This window comes from Scyliorhinus torazame, chromosome 19 (genome assembly GCF_047496885.1).
Source record: "Scyliorhinus torazame isolate Kashiwa2021f chromosome 19, sScyTor2.1, whole genome shotgun sequence".
NCBI classification, from domain to species: Eukaryota; Metazoa; Chordata; class Chondrichthyes; order Carcharhiniformes; family Scyliorhinidae; genus Scyliorhinus; species Scyliorhinus torazame.
In genome coordinates this window covers 108699385-108719925 of record NC_092725.1, presented here as the reverse complement: position 1 = coordinate 108719925, position 20541 = coordinate 108699385, and the positions used below count along the sequence as shown (strand labels likewise).

General features: G+C 55.0%; 1 protein-coding gene across 9 annotated transcripts in view; it reads right to left on the bottom strand.

Moving 5' to 3' along the window:
- The window catches only part of LOC140396419 (chemokine-like protein TAFA-2), a 373625-nt gene that overhangs the window by 40229 nt on the left and 312855 nt on the right, over positions 1–20541 (bottom strand). For all 9 annotated transcript variants that reach the window (XR_011936524.1, XR_011936520.1, XR_011936526.1 and 6 more), the window contains exon 4: positions 2927–3079. Coding sequence is in view for 1 of the 9 variants with exons in the window: in XM_072485040.1 (XP_072341141.1) it covers positions 2927–3079 (153 nt within the window). In the remaining 8 variants the exon portion in view is untranslated. The remainder of the gene's footprint in view (positions 1–2926; positions 3080–20541) is intronic.

The following is a 20541-nucleotide window of genomic DNA, read 5'->3' as shown; positions in this document are numbered from 1 at the left end:
ATAGCAGGATTCCTTGGGAATCCACCGTATACCACGCCATGCCTAAATTAGCATGGTGCAGAAGACTGAATTGAATCCTGCTTCACAGTGACAAGTGGATCTTAAACCTGGTGCAACTCAGCTCCGGCGGGAGAACATGGGGCCAGATTCTCCGATTCTGAGGCTGTGCGGAGGGTCCGTCGCGTTTCACGTGGAAACAATCGGCGGCGCCCCCTCACTGATGCTGTGGCCGGTGAGAGGTTAGCAGCTGCACTACATAAAACACCCGGCCTCCACGACATCAATGGCCAGAGAATTGCCAGGTCCGTGGCCATGCATGCGTACGGCGACGACCTACAACATGGTGCAGCCTTGCCTGGACCTGACCTGCCAGATAGTGCCCGCCTCACCACTCCCTCACCACCCACACCAGTTCCCCCCAGCCCCACGGAAGCACCCCCTGGCCAGCAGCACGGATTCCGCCTGACTGTGGTGGCGCTGGGCACAGTCCGCAGCCGCCACACTAGGTTCCCGCACAGCTTGGACCACACATCCCTGCGCCATCATGAAGTCAGCCCAACGGGGACGGTGCATCGGGGAGGGCCTTCAGGTGATGTCCTGAGGCCGTACCCATGGCAGGCGGCACGTGCCGCGATGACGCTGTTTTGGAGGGGGCGGAGATGCGAAACCTGCATAAAACAGGCCCCTGATTCCGTCGTAAAAAGAGATCCTCCGCCCGATCGCCGATTCGAAATCGCCATTGGGAAATGAAGAATCCCGTCCACAGTCTCCCAAACGGAGAATCCAGCCCTGCCCCTTCATACTTGTTGGCAATCCCAGGGTGCCAGGGGCACTGCCCTGCCATGTCCCAACCACCCAGTGGCTAGAACATCACACCTGTTCTCCATTTGTGGAGACCAGTAGTGATTCGAGCCGGCTTCATGGTGTGCCGATAGGTGGGAGAATCGCAGGAGCTGGGAAAATCCAGCTACAAACAGATCCTGCATATTTAAATGCTAATTTTAATATGCTAATCTGGTTCACACCCAGCGAGGGCGTGAACCAGGGGCGGGATTCTCCCATCTGATGGCAGAGTGTTGACGCCGTCGTAAAAACTGGAGAGTTTAACGTGTAGCGATCCTCTGCCCTACAGGAGGTCAGCACGGCACTGGTGCGACTCACGCCACTCCAGCTGCCGATACCGGTGTCAAATGGACGCCGCGGGTCTGCGCAAGGGCGTTGCAACCGGCGCAAATGCCCGCATGCGCACTGCGACCGGCACAAATGCGTGCATGTGTGGCAGCTTCCTTCTCCGCGCCAGCCCCAACGCAACATGGCGTAGGGCTACAGGGGCCGGCGCAGAGCAAAAGAGGCCCCCACCAGGAGAGGCCGACCCGCCGATCGGTAGGCCACCTGCCCTGGGGTCAGACCCCCCCCCCCCCACAACCAGGTCGCCCCTGACAGGATGGACGTCGAGGTCCCGCCGGCTAAGACCAGATGTGAACGGCGCTGGCGGGACTCGGGCTTTTTTGGGCGGCCATTCGGCCCATCTCGGGTGGAATATCGCCAGGGGGGCCACACGCCAATGGTGCCGATTCTCCGGTGACCGGAGAATCGGCGGACCGGCGTGGGGGCGGCGTCGCGCAAATCGCGCCCGGCCTGGCGATTCTCTGAACCAGCGTGGGCCGAGAGATTCCCGCCCCAGATCTCAGCAGCTGGAGCTGGGCCGGGAGGATCGGAAACTGTTTGGCACCCGGCGCAAATCCCGTTTTAGGCCTCTCTTGGAATTTTCCCGACATAGGGGGATATGTGCTGGGCACAATATGGATGGAGAATTGCCTTCAATATAGATTAATTTAAGAGGAAATGGGACAATGTGTGAGGGAAAATGGTTATGATGGTAGATTTAGATGACAAAAGATTGAGAGGAGCATACACACCAACGTGGGCTCATTGGGCCAACAAAGTATACCTTAAACTCAGTGCAAGAAAGACGTGCATTTCACTTGTTCTCCTTTGGTCAGCATTATAATGAACTCATGACTGGCAGACCAATAATGAGCAGCGAACCCAAAATATATAGGGTGGAATTTTATGCCGGGGGAATTTACAGTCCCAACAAAGTCAGTGACCTTTTGAATGGCTCGTTGCATTTTACAGTCCCACCTCTGCCTCAACATGGCTGTAAAATTCCACTTCCGGTCATGTTATCTTCCCCATTAAAATGAACTATTCTTTTGAAACTAAAAATCATTTAATAACTAATAATAATCATTGGAAATGATAAACAGGTGGCTGAAAAACTGCAATGCCAATTTTATGCCTGGGCAGCAGGTTGGAAACCAGGAGGCAAATGACTTGAACCGAACTTGGAGTTTGTTGGAGGTGGATCAGCGAAGGTCTAACTCTGCACCCTACCCTACCGGAGTGGTCTATAGTTTAGGCCTGTGGCACTAGTATAGATAGTGAAAATTAAATCTGCATTCCAATGGCAGCTGGTGCCTCAATATCGTGACGTTTGCTGGCAGCGAGCTTCTCAATGGGATTTCTCATTGAAGCCACCCCACGCCTCCAGGAAACCCGCAGAGAATCCCAACAAGCGGAGAATTCCGGCCACGGTCCTTCCAGCACTTATTGTTCCTAGCTCTGTTCAGAAACCAGTACCTTCATAAAATTCATGAGGAGAGAACTGCCCCTTTCAAACATAGTTCAACAAACATCCTTTGCAAGCATTGCAATTGGTATCTTTTTCATTATTCTGATTGGCAATGCAGAACTCACTAGGTTATTAAGTACTTTCAGTCCTGTGAATGTGAAGCAATTCAACATTTAAAAAATTAGATCGAATTGTTCCGGTAACAACATGAGGGGAAGAAAAAAACCACAGTCAAAACTTTGGGGTCAGGGAGGGGGAAAACTGGTGTTGAAAAGGGAAAAGCAAACCTACCATCAACACATGAAGGAGCAGCGCGTGTCGTTCCTGCTACTTGTCCTGGGAAACAGGAGCACTTCACTGTCTGCGACCGCTCTTCAATTTTGTTCTTATTGCAGCATCTGTGCAGAGCCACTACCTCACAGGTGCCAGTCTTAACATGGTGAGCTGTGCAATAATAAATGAGCAGGTCAGTGGAAAGGCACTGCATTGAGATCCTCTGAAATGTCTGCCGTACCACTGAGGACAGCGTCAGCTCACAGTACTGTCAGAGCAACTTGACTGGGGGAGCTATGTCTTCCCTTCAGAATTTCCGGCCTCATCTCAATTAATTGATCCCAGATGGAATAACATTATCCAATTTGGGTTTGCAAAATACCATATTGACTTCCATCTCATTCCACACACTCCCCCCCCCCCCCCCCACAACCAATCATTTTCTTCCTGCGTCCCACTTGCCACTCTGAATTACAAGGTGTAAGGGTAGCATTGGATGTTGGCACTGAGCCAGAGAGGCCAAGCAAGTTCATTCCTTGGCCTGTGCTAAGTTTTTTCATCTCAAACAAACTGATGATGGGAGCATTGCTTTCTTGGGCCAGTAGAGGGGAAATAACATCCTGAGGAACTAATTCTGGGCCATGTGTTAAAAAATCCAATCCAGTCGAGTTTCATCTAAAATCGGTCTGCACAGCACATATAGATTAGTTTCTCAATGGCTACTATTGCCGAGTCTTGTGTTGTTTCGATAAATCCATTCAATCTAATGGAACGAGCGATACATTCCCATGGTTTGTTATTTAAGGCAAAATAGTAAAATCGCAGATGAAGAATGCACTTATTACGGGAAATATTGAACAATATTTATCAGGGAATGTGTACACTGAGCATGAGAATCTTCTCCCCTCATAGTGAAGATCATTTCTCAAATAATTCAGTCATTCTATGTGGAAGTAAATCTACGGCCCTCAAGATCTATGGCCCTCACAATTTTGTTTATTTATTTTATTTTAATGTTTATTTTTATTTTTTTAATTCTCCAGAATCATGGGACTGAAACTTCCTGCAGGCACGGGGAGCCCTAGTTTGGGACCATATTTGGGTCCCAAGTCCATGTTTGTCGCCATGGCAACCACCAACACAACTGTATGTGAAACAGGCTCCTAATTGGCTACCTCCGCATTTGCTGAAAGTGTTTGCGAGTCGAGCGGGGCCTAATGAAGGGGCCCTTAGCAGTGGCCCAGAAAGTTAAAACCCCACCACAGGATTAGTTTAGGCCATGCCTGCGGCCCTTTCATATTTGTGGCTGGGTCATTTGGTTAGTGAGCAGAGGGACAAATAGTTCCCCAGCCCTTTGCTGCCTTAAGTCGCTGGACCCGAAGCGTTGGGGGGGTGGGGGGGGTAGGCAGTCTGGGAAAGATGCTGGTGGGTTCTGAAAATGGCCCCTGAGTGGGACCTTAATTGGCTGCCCACCTCTGTGGGGGTTGCTAATTCCCATTCCCATGGCAGCCTGCTCCAGGAAACCCATCTCAAGACGGGACAGCGCCAGGGAGCCACCCTGATTTGCAACTATCTGAATTTCCCCATTCTTCCACAACCCCCCCCCCCAACAGCAGCCCCCCCCCCCTTCCCCCTTCCCCCCCCTCCCCCCCCTTCCCCCTTCCCCCCCCCCCCCCCCAACCTCTGGACCTCCAAACCCACCTCCAAGCTGGCATCAAAATTCAGCCAATGATATCAATAATCTATTTATACTCTGGAGTGGAATCTGGAATTTTTAAGTAATGTAGACCTGCTTGCATGTGTGTAATCAGGCTTCAATTGTCTGTTTGTGTAGTCAGCCTTCAAATAGGGAACGTTTGCCAAATACATGGGAAATAAGTAGAGACAACTGGCTTGGCATTTACATCAAGTAACACGCTCATGAAGATGAACGTCATATACAAGGAGATTAAACTGTGAAACTAAGACGTTCTTAACATTTCAATATCACAAATATGCAATCATTCTTCAAAAGGATTCATGAAATAAATCCGAACAAAACCTAAACCACGCCAACCTGATAAAATCCACAATGTTTGAACACAGATATTAAGCTTGGCCAGTGTTCTGTCCAATTCAAATGCATGATTGCAAACCCAGTCAGTTAGCACTAGCATTCTAGGATATCGTTGTTAATTTACAAAAAGCAAGTATAAGCTCAATTGGATATATTTAATGTTTGAAATAAAACATACTTGTACCTCTGAATTTTTATTAACTTGACTTCTAACAGTGGACACCCTTGCTATAGATTCTGACATTTATAGGACCAGAGAATTTCATTTCAGAGGGCTTTTATCGAACTATGAGGACACTCCTCGTGCAAACAAATTAAAGTAAACACATTTAGAGCACTCATTCCATGTCCCTCTAAGTATTATTTTTAAATAGATATTAAACATTAAAATAAACACAGGAATGAAAAACAAATATGCTGAGAATTTGCACCTGAGCTTTGCTTATCAGGAAACAAGCCCCGATCATTCTCAATAGGGCCTCTAACCAGGACAAGAGAAGACCAGGCCTAATAACTTCTTGTTTCTATGGTAACAGGCGGCTGTTCAAACCTACAAGAACAGTGAGTGGAGGCTTCTGTAATAGGTTAAAAAGGCAAATTGGAGCAATTTAACTTTTAGGAGGATGAGAATCTCTTCTGTTTTCTCTTTGCAGCAAAATTGTAAATGGAAGGAGGAACAACGAGCATTTGATTGCACTATAAGCAGTAACAAGGTGAAATGTTTTCTCTAAATTGACTCCAAAAGAGACCTTATAGTAACTAATGCCTATGAAAGGCTTCATTACCTCTGTTTACTCAACAGGCTTTGTACCGTACATGCCAGCAGACTGTTTAGGAACATCTTTTCGAAAAGGCTGGCCAAGATGCTAAATGCTGTACTTTATATAGTTGGAATCTTTGAATTCCAGTAATTTTATTGGATTAGTCTTAGTTACGTCTCATGTCATATATACCCCTCAATACCAGTTAAGCTTTCGGTGCTCTTGAGCAATTAGATTGCTGTAACCTCTAGGTAGGACGTCCATTTGGGGTGTACAGAATATTCAGATGCTTGGTGAGCCATGATGCTCACTTGGAGAGCTGGCGCAGACATGATGGACCAAATGGTCTTGTTCCGTAACAATTCTGTTACAGTGAAATACTGCAGGATTTCTCCCCTCCTCCCCCACCCACCGCCCCACCAGGCTCAATCAATTGGCTGTAAAGCACGTTGTGAGGTCATAAAAGGTGCCATCGGGTTAATTCAAGTCAGTCTTTCTCTCTCTCTATCCCAACATCACACCTCAAGACTGGATAACCCAGGTGGCACACTATCATAAGAATATAAGAGAGAGAAGCAAGTGGAGACCAGATGGCCTGTTGATTTCACCATTCAGTGAAATCATGGCTGATCTTGGCTTCGAGTCCATCTTCCCACCCACTTCCACTGGTTCTCTGAGAGACCAAGAACGGGATTCTCTAAAAAACGCGGCTAAGTGTTGATGCTGGCGTAAACACTGGAGTGTTTCACGCCGGCGTTAATAGGCCTCTTGACCCAACGATTCCATGGCCCAAAGGGGGTCAGCACGGCGCCGGAGTGCTCTGCACTGCTCCAGCTGCCATACACGGCCCTGCACCGCTGGCCGCGGGGTCCACGCATGCGCGCAGTGGCCGGCCGTGGGTTTGTGCATGCGCGCGGCGGCCGCTTCCACGCCGGCGCCACACAACATTGCAGAGTCACACAGCGGGCCGACGCGGAATAAGGTAGGCCCCCCCCCCCACAAATCGCACGCGCCCGCCAATCGGTGGCCCCCAATCGCAGGCCTGGCCATTGTGGAGGCCCCCATGGACACTGATTCCCCCTGCCCCCCACCAGGACAGCCACCGCAGCTGCGACGCCGAGCTCCCATCGGGTGGAACCATACGTGAACCACAGCGGCAGGAACCTGGCCGGTCAACACGGAGAATTGCCGTGGGGGCCTCTTTCAGCGGCCCCCAACCGGCGCTGCGTCGACCGTGCGACTGGCGCAGGTTCTCCGGTCGCTGGAGAATCGCGCCCCGGGGTCGGACCCGATCGCGGGTCTGAGGCCCCATTCTCCGCCCCTGCACCGAGCGGCATTTCAGCGCGGAGGCTCGGAGAATCCCAGCCGGGATTCTCAGTTTGCCAACGATGAAATCTTGAAACACAATTGGCCACAGAATAGGTTCTGACACCAAAATCGTGGCAGGCGCCGATTTGACGCCAAATCACGATTCTCCATCATCTTGACAGCGGCGTGAATGCGCACCGAAACGCACAAACAGTGGACACCGTTTGCATATCACTAGCGCTCCGACCCGGTATCCTCCGTAATTCTCTTCCTCCGATGGGACGAGTCAGCGACGCTGTGGTTCGCTTGTGCTTTTTGCTGAGGGAGAGAGGGGTACGGAAAGTGCCCAACATCACCTTGGATTGCTCACAGTTGTACCGCTGGCCGGGGGGCTTCTGCCATGGCCGGGATTGGCCAGGAGGTGGGCTGTGGGGCCGGGTAGACAGACACGGAACACGATTGCAGCTGCGCACACTGCTGACAGCACACTGTGAACTTAGGGCCATGGGACGTAAAGGTGTCCCCCCCAGGCCACCCCACACGGTGCCCTCTGGTTCCAACCAATCCATCAGCTGTATGGGTGCGCTCCAGCACAACCAGTACCATCTTGTTGGCTGGAATGAGTGTGTATGGGGATTGTATTGTGTATATGCGTCTACAGCTTGTCAGCTTTCCGGGTATCGATCACGGACCGGTGAATCCCGCAGTGTTGCATTGGACTCCATTGTGGCACCGGTGCTAGCCCCTTAACAGTAGCGGAATCGGTCCAGGTTCGGCCCCAGCCCCTCGAGCCTGCTCTGCCACTCAATAAGATCATGGCTGATCTGATTTTAACCTCAACTCCCACCTACCTCGACTAACCTTTCAAGCAAGACAAATCAAAATTTGACTACAGGTTTGGTCTCGCCAAAGCCCCTGTACAATTGTAGCAAGACTATCAATTTTGCTGAATGAACCATGTCCACCACAGCAACTCTCAGACACTTCCTTTATGGATGTAATAGGGTAGCAAATTCATAAAGAGAATTAAAGAATATTCCTTCATACATTTCCTTCACCACACCGACAGTTAGCCCTAATAAGAGCTGATGGTTTTGGTGTAGCAAGTGGTGTTACTATCAGGACTGAAACATTGGGCAGGATTCTCGGTTCCCCACTGCTAAGATCGGGAATCCGGCATTGAGCCAAAAACGGGCGCAGCGCCGGTGGCAGATCCACCCCAAGACTCCGGTCCCACTCCGCCAGCCGCAGCAGCCTTTCCGTCCCGCGCCGATGGGAGCATGCAAACAGCTGATTTGCATTGATTTTAATGCAATTAACAGGCTGGAACTCTGAAATGCGTCCTGCCCCCCCCCCCCCCCCCCCCCCCCAGCGTTATGCTCCAGCCCACAATGGGAACTCCACCAGAATCCTCCTTGGTGTGAGTATTGCCAAGCACAGCCCTGGCACGCTGGACCTTGAGATGAGTTTAAGCGTGAATGGAAAGGAAAATAAACAAACCTCCTGCCTGCGGTGATTAAACCATTAAGCAGTCAATCAAAGACAATTTAAAGTTACGACACTGTGAAATTGAATGAAAGCATTTCAAAGGATCTTAGGGAGTTTCAAGCCTTTTCAGGTATTGTGGGCTTTCTTGGAAGGCGCTGACATTTTAAAAAGCAGCAGTTCCAAAGGGCGAAGGGCTAGGGGTACAGATGTGAGGAAAAGGAGAGTGTTCCTGGCTTTTTTCTTCACTGAACTGTCTGCTTTGCTCACCAGCTGTCAGGCAGAGCAGTTCAGAGTGAGAAGGCCACTTCAGAGTTTAAACAGGTCCGACCGGGATGAAGACTGAGAACAGAGGGCTGCCTGAGATCACCATATCAAGAGTGATCTTTATGTTGCCCAGGGCTGGAAGGGGCAGACTAGACATGGGACACCCATCCCGGGGGAGGATCCTGAGGTCAACCCCTTACTCACAGCCCAAGCCCAACCAACCAATGGGGACCTTCCCTCTGCAGCCTGGCAGTGGCAGGGGGGCACATGAGCAATCGACAGACCCTTTGGTCCCACTCAGGGTCCAGGCTAGGGAGTCACTGCCAGGGTGTCAGTGCCATGGTGCCAGGAGTAAGTGCACCGTTGGCAATGCCAGGAGGTGGTGACTGAAGGAGGGTCTGAAGGGGGTTCGATAGCTAAAGGTGTGGGTGAAGGGGAGGGCTGGAGGTTTGAGGGGGTCGAGTGTGGCCCTTGGGTCACCCTTGCGAGCGCGATGTGTGAAGGGGGTGACCCGTTATTCCCATGGAGGAGGGGAGGATGCCTTCCATGATGAGGGATTGGGGTGCTCCCCTTGTCAGAAGGGGGAGTCAACATTTGCATTGTGGGGAGATCCCTGGATACTGGGATTGGGGCACCCATTTAAAATGGTTGCCCCAGGGCGGCATGTGGCACAATGGTTAGCACTGGGACTGCAGCGCTGAGGATCCAGGTTCGAATCCCGGCCCTGGGTCACTGTCAGTGTGGAGTCTGCACATTCTCCCCATGTCCGCATGGGTTTCACCCCCACAACCCAAAGATGTGCAGATTAGGTGGGTTGGACACGTTAAATTGCCCCTTAATTGAAAATAATAATTGGGTACTCTAAAAAAGAAAAATATGGCTGCCCAACTCCAGTAACTGCGCAGAAACCGGCACTATGCAGGTTTTTGCAGTCAAGCCATGAGAACCCCATCCACGGTGACATTACTCGAATACCCTATTCTTCACTGGTGGGAGCACTTCGATCTGGAACAGAGAATTCAGGCCATTGAATTGTCATCCTTCAGCAGATAGTTCTCACCTTGCTGCACCTGGAAAGAAATGATGTGGAGATGCCGGCGTTGGACTGGGGTGAGCACAGTACGAAGTCTTACAACATTAAAGTCCAACAGGTTTGTTTCGATGTCACTAGCTTTCGGAGCGCTGCTCCTTCCTCAGGTGAATGAAGAGATATGTTCCAGAAACACATATATAGACAAATTCAAAGCTGCCAGACAATGCTTGGAATGCGAGCATTAGCAGCGCTCCGAAAGCTAGTGACATCGAAACAAACCTGTTGGACTTAACCTGGAAAGAAAAGTAGTGAAAGCTGACAAAGAACAGGGAGCGGAAAAAATAAAAGAACAAAAAAAAAAACTGACAACCAGCCCTGAAAATAGGTTCATGATCAAGGCCATGATGAATTAATAAAGTACATTCCTTTTGAATTGAATGGAAGTATTTTTTTAGTCATGTTTTGGGATCACATTCTACAACTGGGGCGGGATTCTCTACCCCCCGCCGGGACGGAGAATCACAGGGGGTCGGCGTGAATCCCGCCCCTGCCGGCCACCAAATTCTCCGACCCCCCAAAAATCCCCCCGACGTGAATCGCGCCGCCCACCTCGGAGAATGGCGAGGACCGACGCGGCGCAATGGTCCCCGGCGCAGCCCCATTTCGCTGGACGGATGGGCCGAAGTCCCGCCGACGTGACCACGGGTCAAACCAACTATTTAACGGCGTCAACCAGTCATGGTGGTTGACGCCGGCCAGCGCGCAGGTAGGGCCCGGCGTTGGGCGGCTGCAGGAGAAGTGATGGCACGGCCACAGTTGGTGGCGGGGGGGAGGGGCGCAGGACCCGTTGGAAGTGCATGCCGGAGAGGGGGGGTCGAGTGCCGGGGAGGGGCACGTGCCGGGGAGGAGAGGGCGCGTGACAGGGAAGGGGAGGGACGAGTGCCGGAGAGGCGAGGGCGCGCGCCGGGAGGGGGGGGGGAGAGTGCCAGGGAGGGAGGGGGGGGGGGGCGAGTGCCGGAAAGGGGGGGGCGAGGGCCCGGGAGGGGTGGGCGAGTGCCGGGGGGCAGCGGAGGGCGTGCCGGGAAGGGGGGGGGGTGAGTACCGGGCAGGGGGGTGGGTGAGTGCCGAGGACGAGAGGGCGCGTGCTGGGGAGGGGGGGCGAGTGCCGGGGATGAGAGGGTGCGTGCCGGGGAGGGGGGGCGAGTGCCGGGGAGGAGAGGGCGCGTGCCGGGGAGGGGGGGGGGGGGGAGTACCGGGGAGAAGAGGGCGCGTGCCGGGGAGGAGAGGGCACATAACGGGGAGGAGAGGGCGAATGCCGCGGAGAGGAAGGGGAGTGCCGGGGAGGGGGGGCAAGTGCCGGGGAGGGGAGGGCGAGTGCCGGTGCGGGGGGACGAGTGCCAGGGCGGAGAGGGCGCATGCCAGGGACGAGAGCGCGCGTGCTGCGGAGGGGGGGGGTGAGTGCCGGGGAGGAGGGGGCGCGTGCCGGGGAGGAGAGGGCGTGTGCCGGGGAGGGGGTAGGCGAGTGCCGGGGAGGGGTGGGTGGGCGAGTGCCGGGGACGAGAGGGCGCGTGCCGGAGAGGGGGGGTGGGTGAGTGCCGGGGACGTGAGGGTGCGTGCCAGGGAGGGGGGGGGCTAGTGCTGGGGAGAAGAGGGCACGTGCCGGGGAGGAGAGGGCGAGTGCTGGGGAGGGGGGGGGGGGTAAGTGCCGGTGAGGGGAGGGCGAGTGCCAGGGCGGAGAGGGCGCGTGCCGGGGAGGGGGGGGGTGAGTGCCAGGGAGGAGAGGGCATGTGCCGGGGAAGGGTGGTGAGTGCCGGCGAGGAGAGGGTGAGTGCCAGGGAGGGGGCAGGTGAGTGCTGGGAGGAGAGGGTGCGTGCCGGGGAGGGGGGATCGAGTGCCGGGGTGGGGGGGTGCATGACAGGGAGAGGGGGGGGGCGAGTGCCGAGGAGGAGCGGGCGAGTGCTAGGGAGGGGGGGTGACTACCGAGGAGGGGGGGTGTTTGGGGAGGTTGTCCGCTTGGCCAGGTGCCAGCTTCCAACAGTTGGGTCCATACAGCCCATGGCACCTGGCTGCGGGGAGTGTGTGTGTGTGTGTGGGGGGGGGGGGGGGGAGGGGCAATGATGACATGTTGTCTATCCCTCCCACCCCCACCCCCTGCAGGCTGTTATATTTGGTCATCAACCAGCGATGTTGGCCGCGGTGCAGGAGCCGCACTTCTACATGTTCCCTGGGGGAGCTGGAGCAGGAGCGTGCCAGGGAGGCGGCGGAGGCTGCCGCAGAGGAGCGTGCCACAGGGAGGCAGGTGGCAGCCGCCCAGGTGGCGACAGAGACGCCCGATGAGGCCCCGTGTGTACCGGCCCCGCTCGTCGTACCAGGACCTCACGGACCGGGCATGCAGCGACCAGGGGTGTGATAGAGAGGTGCTTTGGGCTGCTGAAGATGCGCTTCAGGTGCCTGGACCGCTCTGGAGGGGCCCTCCAGTACCCGTCAGATAGGGTCGGCCGCATCATTGTGGTCTGCTGCGTCCTGCACAACATAGCCCAGCAGAGGGGCGATGTGCTGCAGGCAGAGGAGGGGGAAGGGGAGGAGCAGCAAGGCGAGGCGCAGATCTCCCCAGATGAGGAGGATGGGGCAATGGTCAGGACAGATGGGCCGGACATGGATGGGAGGGTGCCCACCGTTACTGATAGCCGCCCGGTTCACGGACTAGGGGGGTGTGGGAATCGCCGAATATGGGCGCAGACTGCACACTACGTCACCAGCCTACCACCCTCACCCGCACACATTGGACAGAGCACAAAGGCAGCTTCTGTAGGTGTAAAAGTGACTTTAATAACAAAAAGTTCATACACATGCCCTAGCCCCTATAATTAATCTGTACCCTGCACCCGTGCCAACTAACTCAGTGTCTAATTGTTTGGCCTTATGGGCCCTTTGACTAGGTGGTTCCCCAGGCGGTACAGCAGAACTGGAGGTGGACTCCTGCCCTGTGACTAGGGACCCCTTTGGCGGCCATTTCCTGGGACGGCCCGGCCTAGATGGGCCAAGCTGCAGCTCGGGTGACTGGGATGGCGAGCTGCCAGCCTGTCCTGCCCGTTGCCCACCAGATGCACCTGGGACGGAAGGGGGGGAGCCTGAGGTGTCGCGGTGTTCCGGGGCCTCCCCTAAGGGGGGACCCAGAACGGGCCCCAGCACCTCCTCCTCCCTCGGGGTGCCCGATGGCCCCAGGACCTCTACATGGGTCGGGGATGTGAATAGACCGAGCATCCAACGCCCCCCCCCCCCCCCGTCCTGGAGGCCCATCCTGGTATCAACAAGGGTCTGCAAGTTTGCAGCCACAGAGCTCAGGGAGTTGGATACCCCTGTCTGTGTCTGGGCGACACCGGCCAGCACCTGGGCAATGACGCCGATGCCCTCAGCGATGGCCTGCAGAGACTGGCCCATGGCCTGCAGAGACTGGCCCATGGCCTGCTGGGACTGGCCCATGGCCTGCTGGGACTGGGCCACAGCCTGCTGGGACTGGGCCAGGGCATTGAGCGCCTCAGCGATCTCTGCTACTGGCTCTGGCTCATGGTTACCTGTGAAAGGGCAGCCACGTCCTGGGCCATGGACGCCATCCGCACGGAACGCCAAAGGCCTTGCATACTGCGACCCATGTCTGACACCGTCGCACCCATTGCCTCCAACGCGGACGCCACCCGTGTGGTTTCGGCCTGGGTGGCACGCATGCTCGGCACCACTCCCTTCTCCTGCACACGGGTGGACTCCTCCACCTTCGTCTGCAGCTGCCGCAAGCCAGCCGTCACCCCCTTCGATCGTCCCTTGGTCCGTGACTGCATCGGGTCTATGGGTGGGTGTGGTAACTCGAGGAACCCGGGATCCATCTGGGCAGCAGATGGTTGCCTGCGCCGGGCTGCCCTCCGACCGCCCAGCCCCTTAGCTGCTCCTACCTCCACCTGCTGTACCAGGAAGGTTGTGTTGTGTGCACTAGTTAGTGTCCCAGATGCCTCATTGCTAAAGTGCCCAACCGAGGTGAGTGTCTCTGCAATGGTGGAGGGTGTAGGAGATAGCAGTGGCGTCGTGCCGTGCTCCTCATCCGACCCAAAGTCCAGGGTCCCCTGGAGTGGTGATTCTTTTCCATCTGTCCCCTGTATGTGGGTGTCAGTGTCCTGTGCGTCAGTGTCCTGTACGTCAGTGTCCTGGGTAGGTGTGTCCTGGGTAGGTGTGTCCTGGGTTGGCTGCGACGTTGGCCTGTTCCTGTGGCTGCCGTCCTTGTCGCTGAGTCTGGCCCGCCAGCGTCGCCGCACTCGCACTAGATGAGGGCGTCGTCTCCCTGGTGCTCCGGGTCTGTCCCTGGCACGTGGCCGCCCTGCATCGTCCTGGGGGCGGTCGGCATCCGCGGGGAAGGGTGCCTCGACATTTGATCCTGCACATTTGATTACAGCATGCATGGTTAGACACGCAGACAGGGATAGGGGGCAGGGGGGATATGGGGGGTAATGGGGAAGGGGGTTATGGGATATGGAGGAAGGGGGATATGGGGGAAGGGGGATATGGGTTATGGGGGAAGGGGGATATGAGGAAAGGGGGATATGGGGAAAGGGATATGGGGTAAGGGGGATATGGGGGAAGGGGAATATGGGGAATATGGGGGAAGGGGGATATGAGGAAAGGGGGATATGAGGAAAGGGGGATATGGGGAAAGGGGATATGGGGTAAGGGGGATATGGGGGAAGGGGAATATGGGGAAGGGGGATATGGGGAAGGGGGATATGGGGAAAGGCGGATATGGGGGAAGGGGGATATGGGGGAAGGGGAATATGGGGAAGGGGGATATGGGATATGGGGAGGGGGGTATGGGAAAAGGGGGATATGGGGGGAGGATATGGGGGAAGGGGACAGATGGGGGAAGGGAGATATGGGGGATATGGTGGAAGGGGGTTATGGGGGATGGGGGATATGGGGATATGGGGGATATGGGGGAAGGGGGCAGGCAGTGGGGTGTCTCACTTGGTGGTGCGCCCCCGACCTCTGCATCCGCAACCTCCCAATCCTCGGCTCATGCTCCCGGTTGTTGTTAGCGCGCTTCTCCTGTGGGGGGGGCGGGAGAGTGGTAGGGATAAAGGGAAACAGTGTTAGGCAAACATATACATGCGGACCAGGGGTGTGTGTATGTTGGCAGAGGTTCACAACCCACTGCAGCCTGCAAGAGTGGGTGCAGCCATGTCGGTTGCACCTAGGGCTGTGCCGCCCATCAGATGTTGGGGGGGTGGGGGGGGTACTCTGGCTGCCCTGACAAGGTCATTGATCTTCTTGTGACACTGGACGCCTGCCCTTGCTGTCTCGGCCACGGCACTGACGGCCTCTGCCACCTCCCTCCACAGGCGCCGGCTGAGCCGTGGTGCGACCCTGCGTCCGTGCCCGGGGTACAGGACATCCCTCCACTGCGTCCAGGAGCACCTCGATGTCCTGCTCCTGGAACTTCGGCGCTGAGCAGCGGGTGGCCATTTTGACGGGTCTCCGGGGGGGGCTGTCTTGTGTGCTGCGACGCGGGGAGGGGCGTCTTTTGTGCTGCGACGCGGGGGGGGGGGCGTCTTTTGTGCTGCGACGCGGGGAGGGGCGTCTTTTGTGCTGCGACGCGGGGGGGGGCCAACTTTTGTGCTGCGACGCGGGGAGGGGCGTCTTTTGTGCTGCGACGCGGGGGGGGCCGTCTTTTGTGCTGCGACGCGGGGGGGGGGCCAACTTTTGTGCTGCGACGCGGGGAGGGGCGTCTTTTGTGCTGCGATGCGGGGCGGGGCGTCTTTTGTGCTGCGACGCGGGGGGGCCGTCTTTTGTGCTGCGACGCGGGGAGGGGCGTCTTTTGTGCTGCGACGCGGGGGGGGCGTCTTTTGTGCTGCGATGCGGGGCGGGGCGTCTTTTGTGCTGCGACGCGGGGGGGGCCGTCTTTTGTGCTGCGACGCGGGGGGGGCCGTCTTTTGTGCTGCGACGCGGGGAGGGGCGTCTTTTGTGCTGCGATGCGGGGCGGGGCGTCTTTTGTGCTGCGATGCGGGGCGGGGCGTCTTTTGTGCTGCGACGCGGGGGGGGCCGTCTTTTGTGCTGCGACGCGGAGGGGGCCGTCTTTTGTGCTGCGACGCGGGGAGGGGCGTCTTTTGTGCTGCGACGCGGGGAGGGGCGTCTTTTGTGCTGCGACGCGGGGAGGGGCGTCTTTTGTGCTGCGACGCGGGGAGGGGCGTCTTTTGTGCTGCGACGCGGGGGGCCGTCCTTTGTGCTGCGACGCGGGGGGGGCGTCTTTTGTGCTGCGACGCGGGGGGCCGTCCTTTGTGCTGTGACGCCGCGTGAATGGCGTCACGCCGATGCTAGCCCATTCTGGGCCAGAGAAATTACGACGTTTCGGGGGGGCCCGACGCCGGAGTGATTCGCGCCGTTTTGGTGCCGGGTTCGGGCCATTTCACCGATTCACGGAGAATCCCGCACCTGAGTTCACTTGGCTGTAAGAATTGAAACGCAGGGCCTCCGCTTTGACATGGAAGAAGTAGTGACAGTGTGAGTGCAGTGGGACGAACTTGTTGTATCACGAGCTACAGCTACTCCATTAAAGGGGAACAAAGAAACTGCATTCATTTAGACATTTTTGAAAGAAGGCAGCATTAACTCTGATGCATTTTCTATGGCGATCCAAAATGGTTTGTGACCTTTGCTATGTTTTATAACTTTGCTCTAACTTTCGCGGGACTGGTGGTTATGGCTGGAAAATCTCACCTCTAGGGCGTCATTCTCCGACCCCCCCCCCCGCCGGGTCGGAGAATGGCCGTTGGCCGCCATGAATCCCGCCCCCGCCCCTGCCGAAGTCTCCGGTACTGGAGATTGGGCGGGGGCGGGAATCAGGCCGTGCCGGTTGGCGGGACCCCCCGCTGGATTCTCCGGCCCGGATGGGCCGAAGTCCCGCCCAGGAATTGCCTGTCCCGCCGACGTAAATCAAATCTGGTATTTACCGGCGGGACCAGGCGGCGTGGGCGGGCTCCGGGGTCCTGGGGGGGGGGCACGGGGCGATCTGACCCTGGGGGGTGCCCCCACGGTGGCCTGGCCCGCGATCGGGGCCCACCGATCCGCGGGCGGGCCTGTGCCGTGGGGGCACTCTTTCCCTTCCGCCTCCGCTACGGCCTCCACCATGGCGGAGGCGGAAGAGACTCTCCCCACTGCGCATGCGCGGGAAACTGACAGCGGCCGCTGACGCTCCCGCGCATGCGCTGGGAAACTGACAGCGGCCGCTGACGCTCCCGCGCATGCGCCGCATTTCCGCGCCAGCTGGCGGGGAAACAAACGCCATTTCCGCCAGCTGGCGGGGCGGAAATCCCTCCGGCGTCAGCCTAGCCCCTCAATGTTGGGGCTAGGCCGCCAAAGATGCGGAGCTTTCCGCACCTTTGGGCCGGCGCGATGCCCGTCTGATTGGCGCCGTCTTTGGCGCCAGTCGGCGGACATCCCGCCGTTGGGGGAGAATTTCGCCCCTGGTCTCAGTAATGGTGACAATGAAACTGTCAGAGATTGTTGTTAAAAACCCATCAGGCTCACTAATTTGGAAATCTGCCACCCTTACCTGGGCTGACCAATGTGTGACTCCAGATCCACAACGATATGGTACGTCACATGAATGAATAAAAACTTGAGGTTGACATTGCCGGCTAGAGAAAGCAGCACTGGAAACAAGTATACTGAATCTTTGCACGGCCTATCAAAACCAGACATCTCCAAAAGCCTGGGTATACATCTGACCATCCGTACACCATTTCCCGCATGAAAACCTACCCCAATAATGTCAGTATTCAATTCTTTGGCATATAGAAGGAGAAGGTGGTTGGTTCTAAATGCTGCTCCAATTTTCACACTCCACATTGGAATCACTGATAGCAATAAACACAATCAGTTTTGCACTGGGCTCAGAAAATGAACCACTCGCACGTGTTGGCTAAAGCTCAATACTTGTGCAAAAGAGGTGGTTTGCGAAATTGGAGAGGTCACAGACATTTCAGCCCTCGCATTACTAGTGTAAGCATGAACTGGAATTGCTGACTGCCCATTCATAATGTCAGGGGTTGGCAATTATGGTCTCAATGCAGCATATATATATTTTTAAAACATTTAAAAACGTGTGGGCAGCACAGTAGCATAGTGGTTAGCACAATTGCTTCACAGCTCCAGGGTCCCAGGTTCGATTCCCGGCTGGGTCACTGTCTGTGCGGAGTCTGCACATCCTCCCCGTGTGTGCGTGGGTTTCCTCCGGGTGCTCCGGTTTCCTCCCACAGTCCAAAGATGTGCAGGTTAGGTAGATTGCCCATGATAAATTGCCCTTAGTGTTGGTTGAGTGGGGTTATTGGGTTATGAAGATAGGGTGGTGTGGGCTTGGGTAGGGTGCTCTTTCCAAGAGCCGGTGCAGACTCAATGGGCCGAATGGCCTCCTTCTGCACTGCAAATTCTATGAAAATTAAATTCAGATTCAACCTATAAACTAATCTGAGGTAGACCGCGCACTTTTCAGATCCAAAGGTGGTGGCCTTACAGCGTACAATGATCTGATCAGGATAGCCATTATCCCGCAGGATAGCTTTAATGTTTTAGCATCAAGCTTCCATGGTGAGCAAATGGCAAGCAAATTAAGTCTATCACATATGAAAACAAGTAGCTTCATATGGAGGGAAGCACGGTAGCGCAGTGGTTAGACTTGTTGCTTCACAGCACCAGGGTCCCAGGTTTGATTCCTGCTTGGGTCACTGTCTGTGCGGAGTCTGCACTTTCTCCCCGTGTCTGAGTGGGTTTCCTCCGCGTGCTCCGGTTTCCTCCCACAGTCCCAAAAGACGTGCTGTTAGGTAATTTGGACATTCTAAATTCTCCCTCCATGTACCCGGAGAGGCGCTGGAGTGTGGCGACTAGGGGCTTTTCACAGTAACTTGATTGCAGTGTTAATGTAAGCCTACTTGTGACAATAAAGATTATTATTATTAAAATTATAAAAGCAAATTACTGTGGATGCTGGAATCTGAAACAATAACAGATAATACTGGACAATCACACCAGGTCTGACAGCATCTGTGGAGAGAGAAGGGAGCTCATGTTTCGAGTCGAGATGACGCTTTGAGAAAGAGTCATCCAGATTTGAAATGTTAGCTCCTTCTCTCTCCACAGATGCTGTCAGACCTGCTGTGATTGTCCAGCAGCTTCATACAGACTTGACAATATAAACTGTCGTAGCTGGCATTTTATCATCAGTTATAGGGAAGATGATGGAACAACCCTCAAGAACATAATATAATAATATAATAATCACTTATTGTCACAAGTAGGCTTCAATGAAGTAACTGTGAAAAGCCCCTAGTCGCCACATTCCGGCGCCTATTCGGGGAAGCCGGTACAGGAATTGAATCCGCACTGCTGGCATTGTTCTGCATTACAAGCCAGCTATTTAGCCCACTGTGCTAAACCAGCCCGTAGATACTGAGGGCGCGATTCTCCACTCCCGCACCGGTTTGGAGAATCGCCTGGGTCGCCAAATTTTCCCGCGACGCCGGTCCGACGCCCTCCCGCGATTCACAGAAGTGGCCAGATAGGCACAATCGCGTTTTGCGCGGCGCGGTCCAGTGAATCGCTAGAGACAGCCAAAATGGCGATTCACCGGTACCCCCGCGATTCTCAGTGCCGGATGGGCCAAGCGGCCTGCCCAAAACGGCAGGTTCCCCCCGGCGCCGTCCACACTCTGTCTCCATTTCAGAGACTCGCGCCCTGAGTACTTGGACAGCAATGAGGAAATCAGAACGAGCTTGGATTTGAAGGGTACATGATGTCTCATCAATACAGTCAAACAATTGGAAGGGTTCTGAGGCACATTAGACAGTGGAGCGTGTACAGTCAAACATTGTTACATAGACATTCCGAAGAAATTTAATAAGGTTCCACGTAAGAGATTATTATCAAAGATGATAGTGCACAAACTTGGAGATAACCTTGCCACATGGTTTAATAATTAATTGGGAGGTAAGACAGTAGGGATGAATAGAATGCTCCCTGGTTAGCAGGGTGTAACAAGTGCTGCTCCCGCGGACTTTGTGTGGGGGCCTTAGCACTTCGCCTGATAAATTAATTATTTAGTTGAAGAAATGTGGAGCTGTTTAAGTTTGTCAATGATGATAAATTAAGAGGTTGTGCACATGTGTCCAGAAGTTCCAAAGGGACACTGGCAGATTAAACGAGTGGCGGAAGCTGTGACAGATGTAGTTCAAGGTGGGAAAATGGGAGGTCATCTGCTTTGGATCGGAATCGGAATACTTTCTTCACGGTGAGAGACCAGAAGCTGTGGGAGCAAAGAGATTTAGGTGTGAAAGTCACAAAAAGCTAATGCACATGTACGAAAAGCAATCAGAAAGCAAATGGATAGAAAACTGGAAGTGGGCCGGTTTACAAGAATGAGGAAGTATATTTTCACTTGTGGAGTGCCTTGGTATGGGGATTTCATATTTTTTAGTGAATCTTCACACCCACACTGTTTTCTACCCTTTGGAGAATAGTGGGGTGGGTGGGGGGTGGAAATGGTGAAAGGATTTCTGAGCTGATTATCAGGCCGTTGAACCATGTTGTACGCTCCTTCTGTGGTCCTTCTGCCGTTGGACTGAAACCCAGAGATCCTGGTCCAGTGAAAGGGACACTATCACTACAGTGCAAGGCCTCCTATATGGCTTTC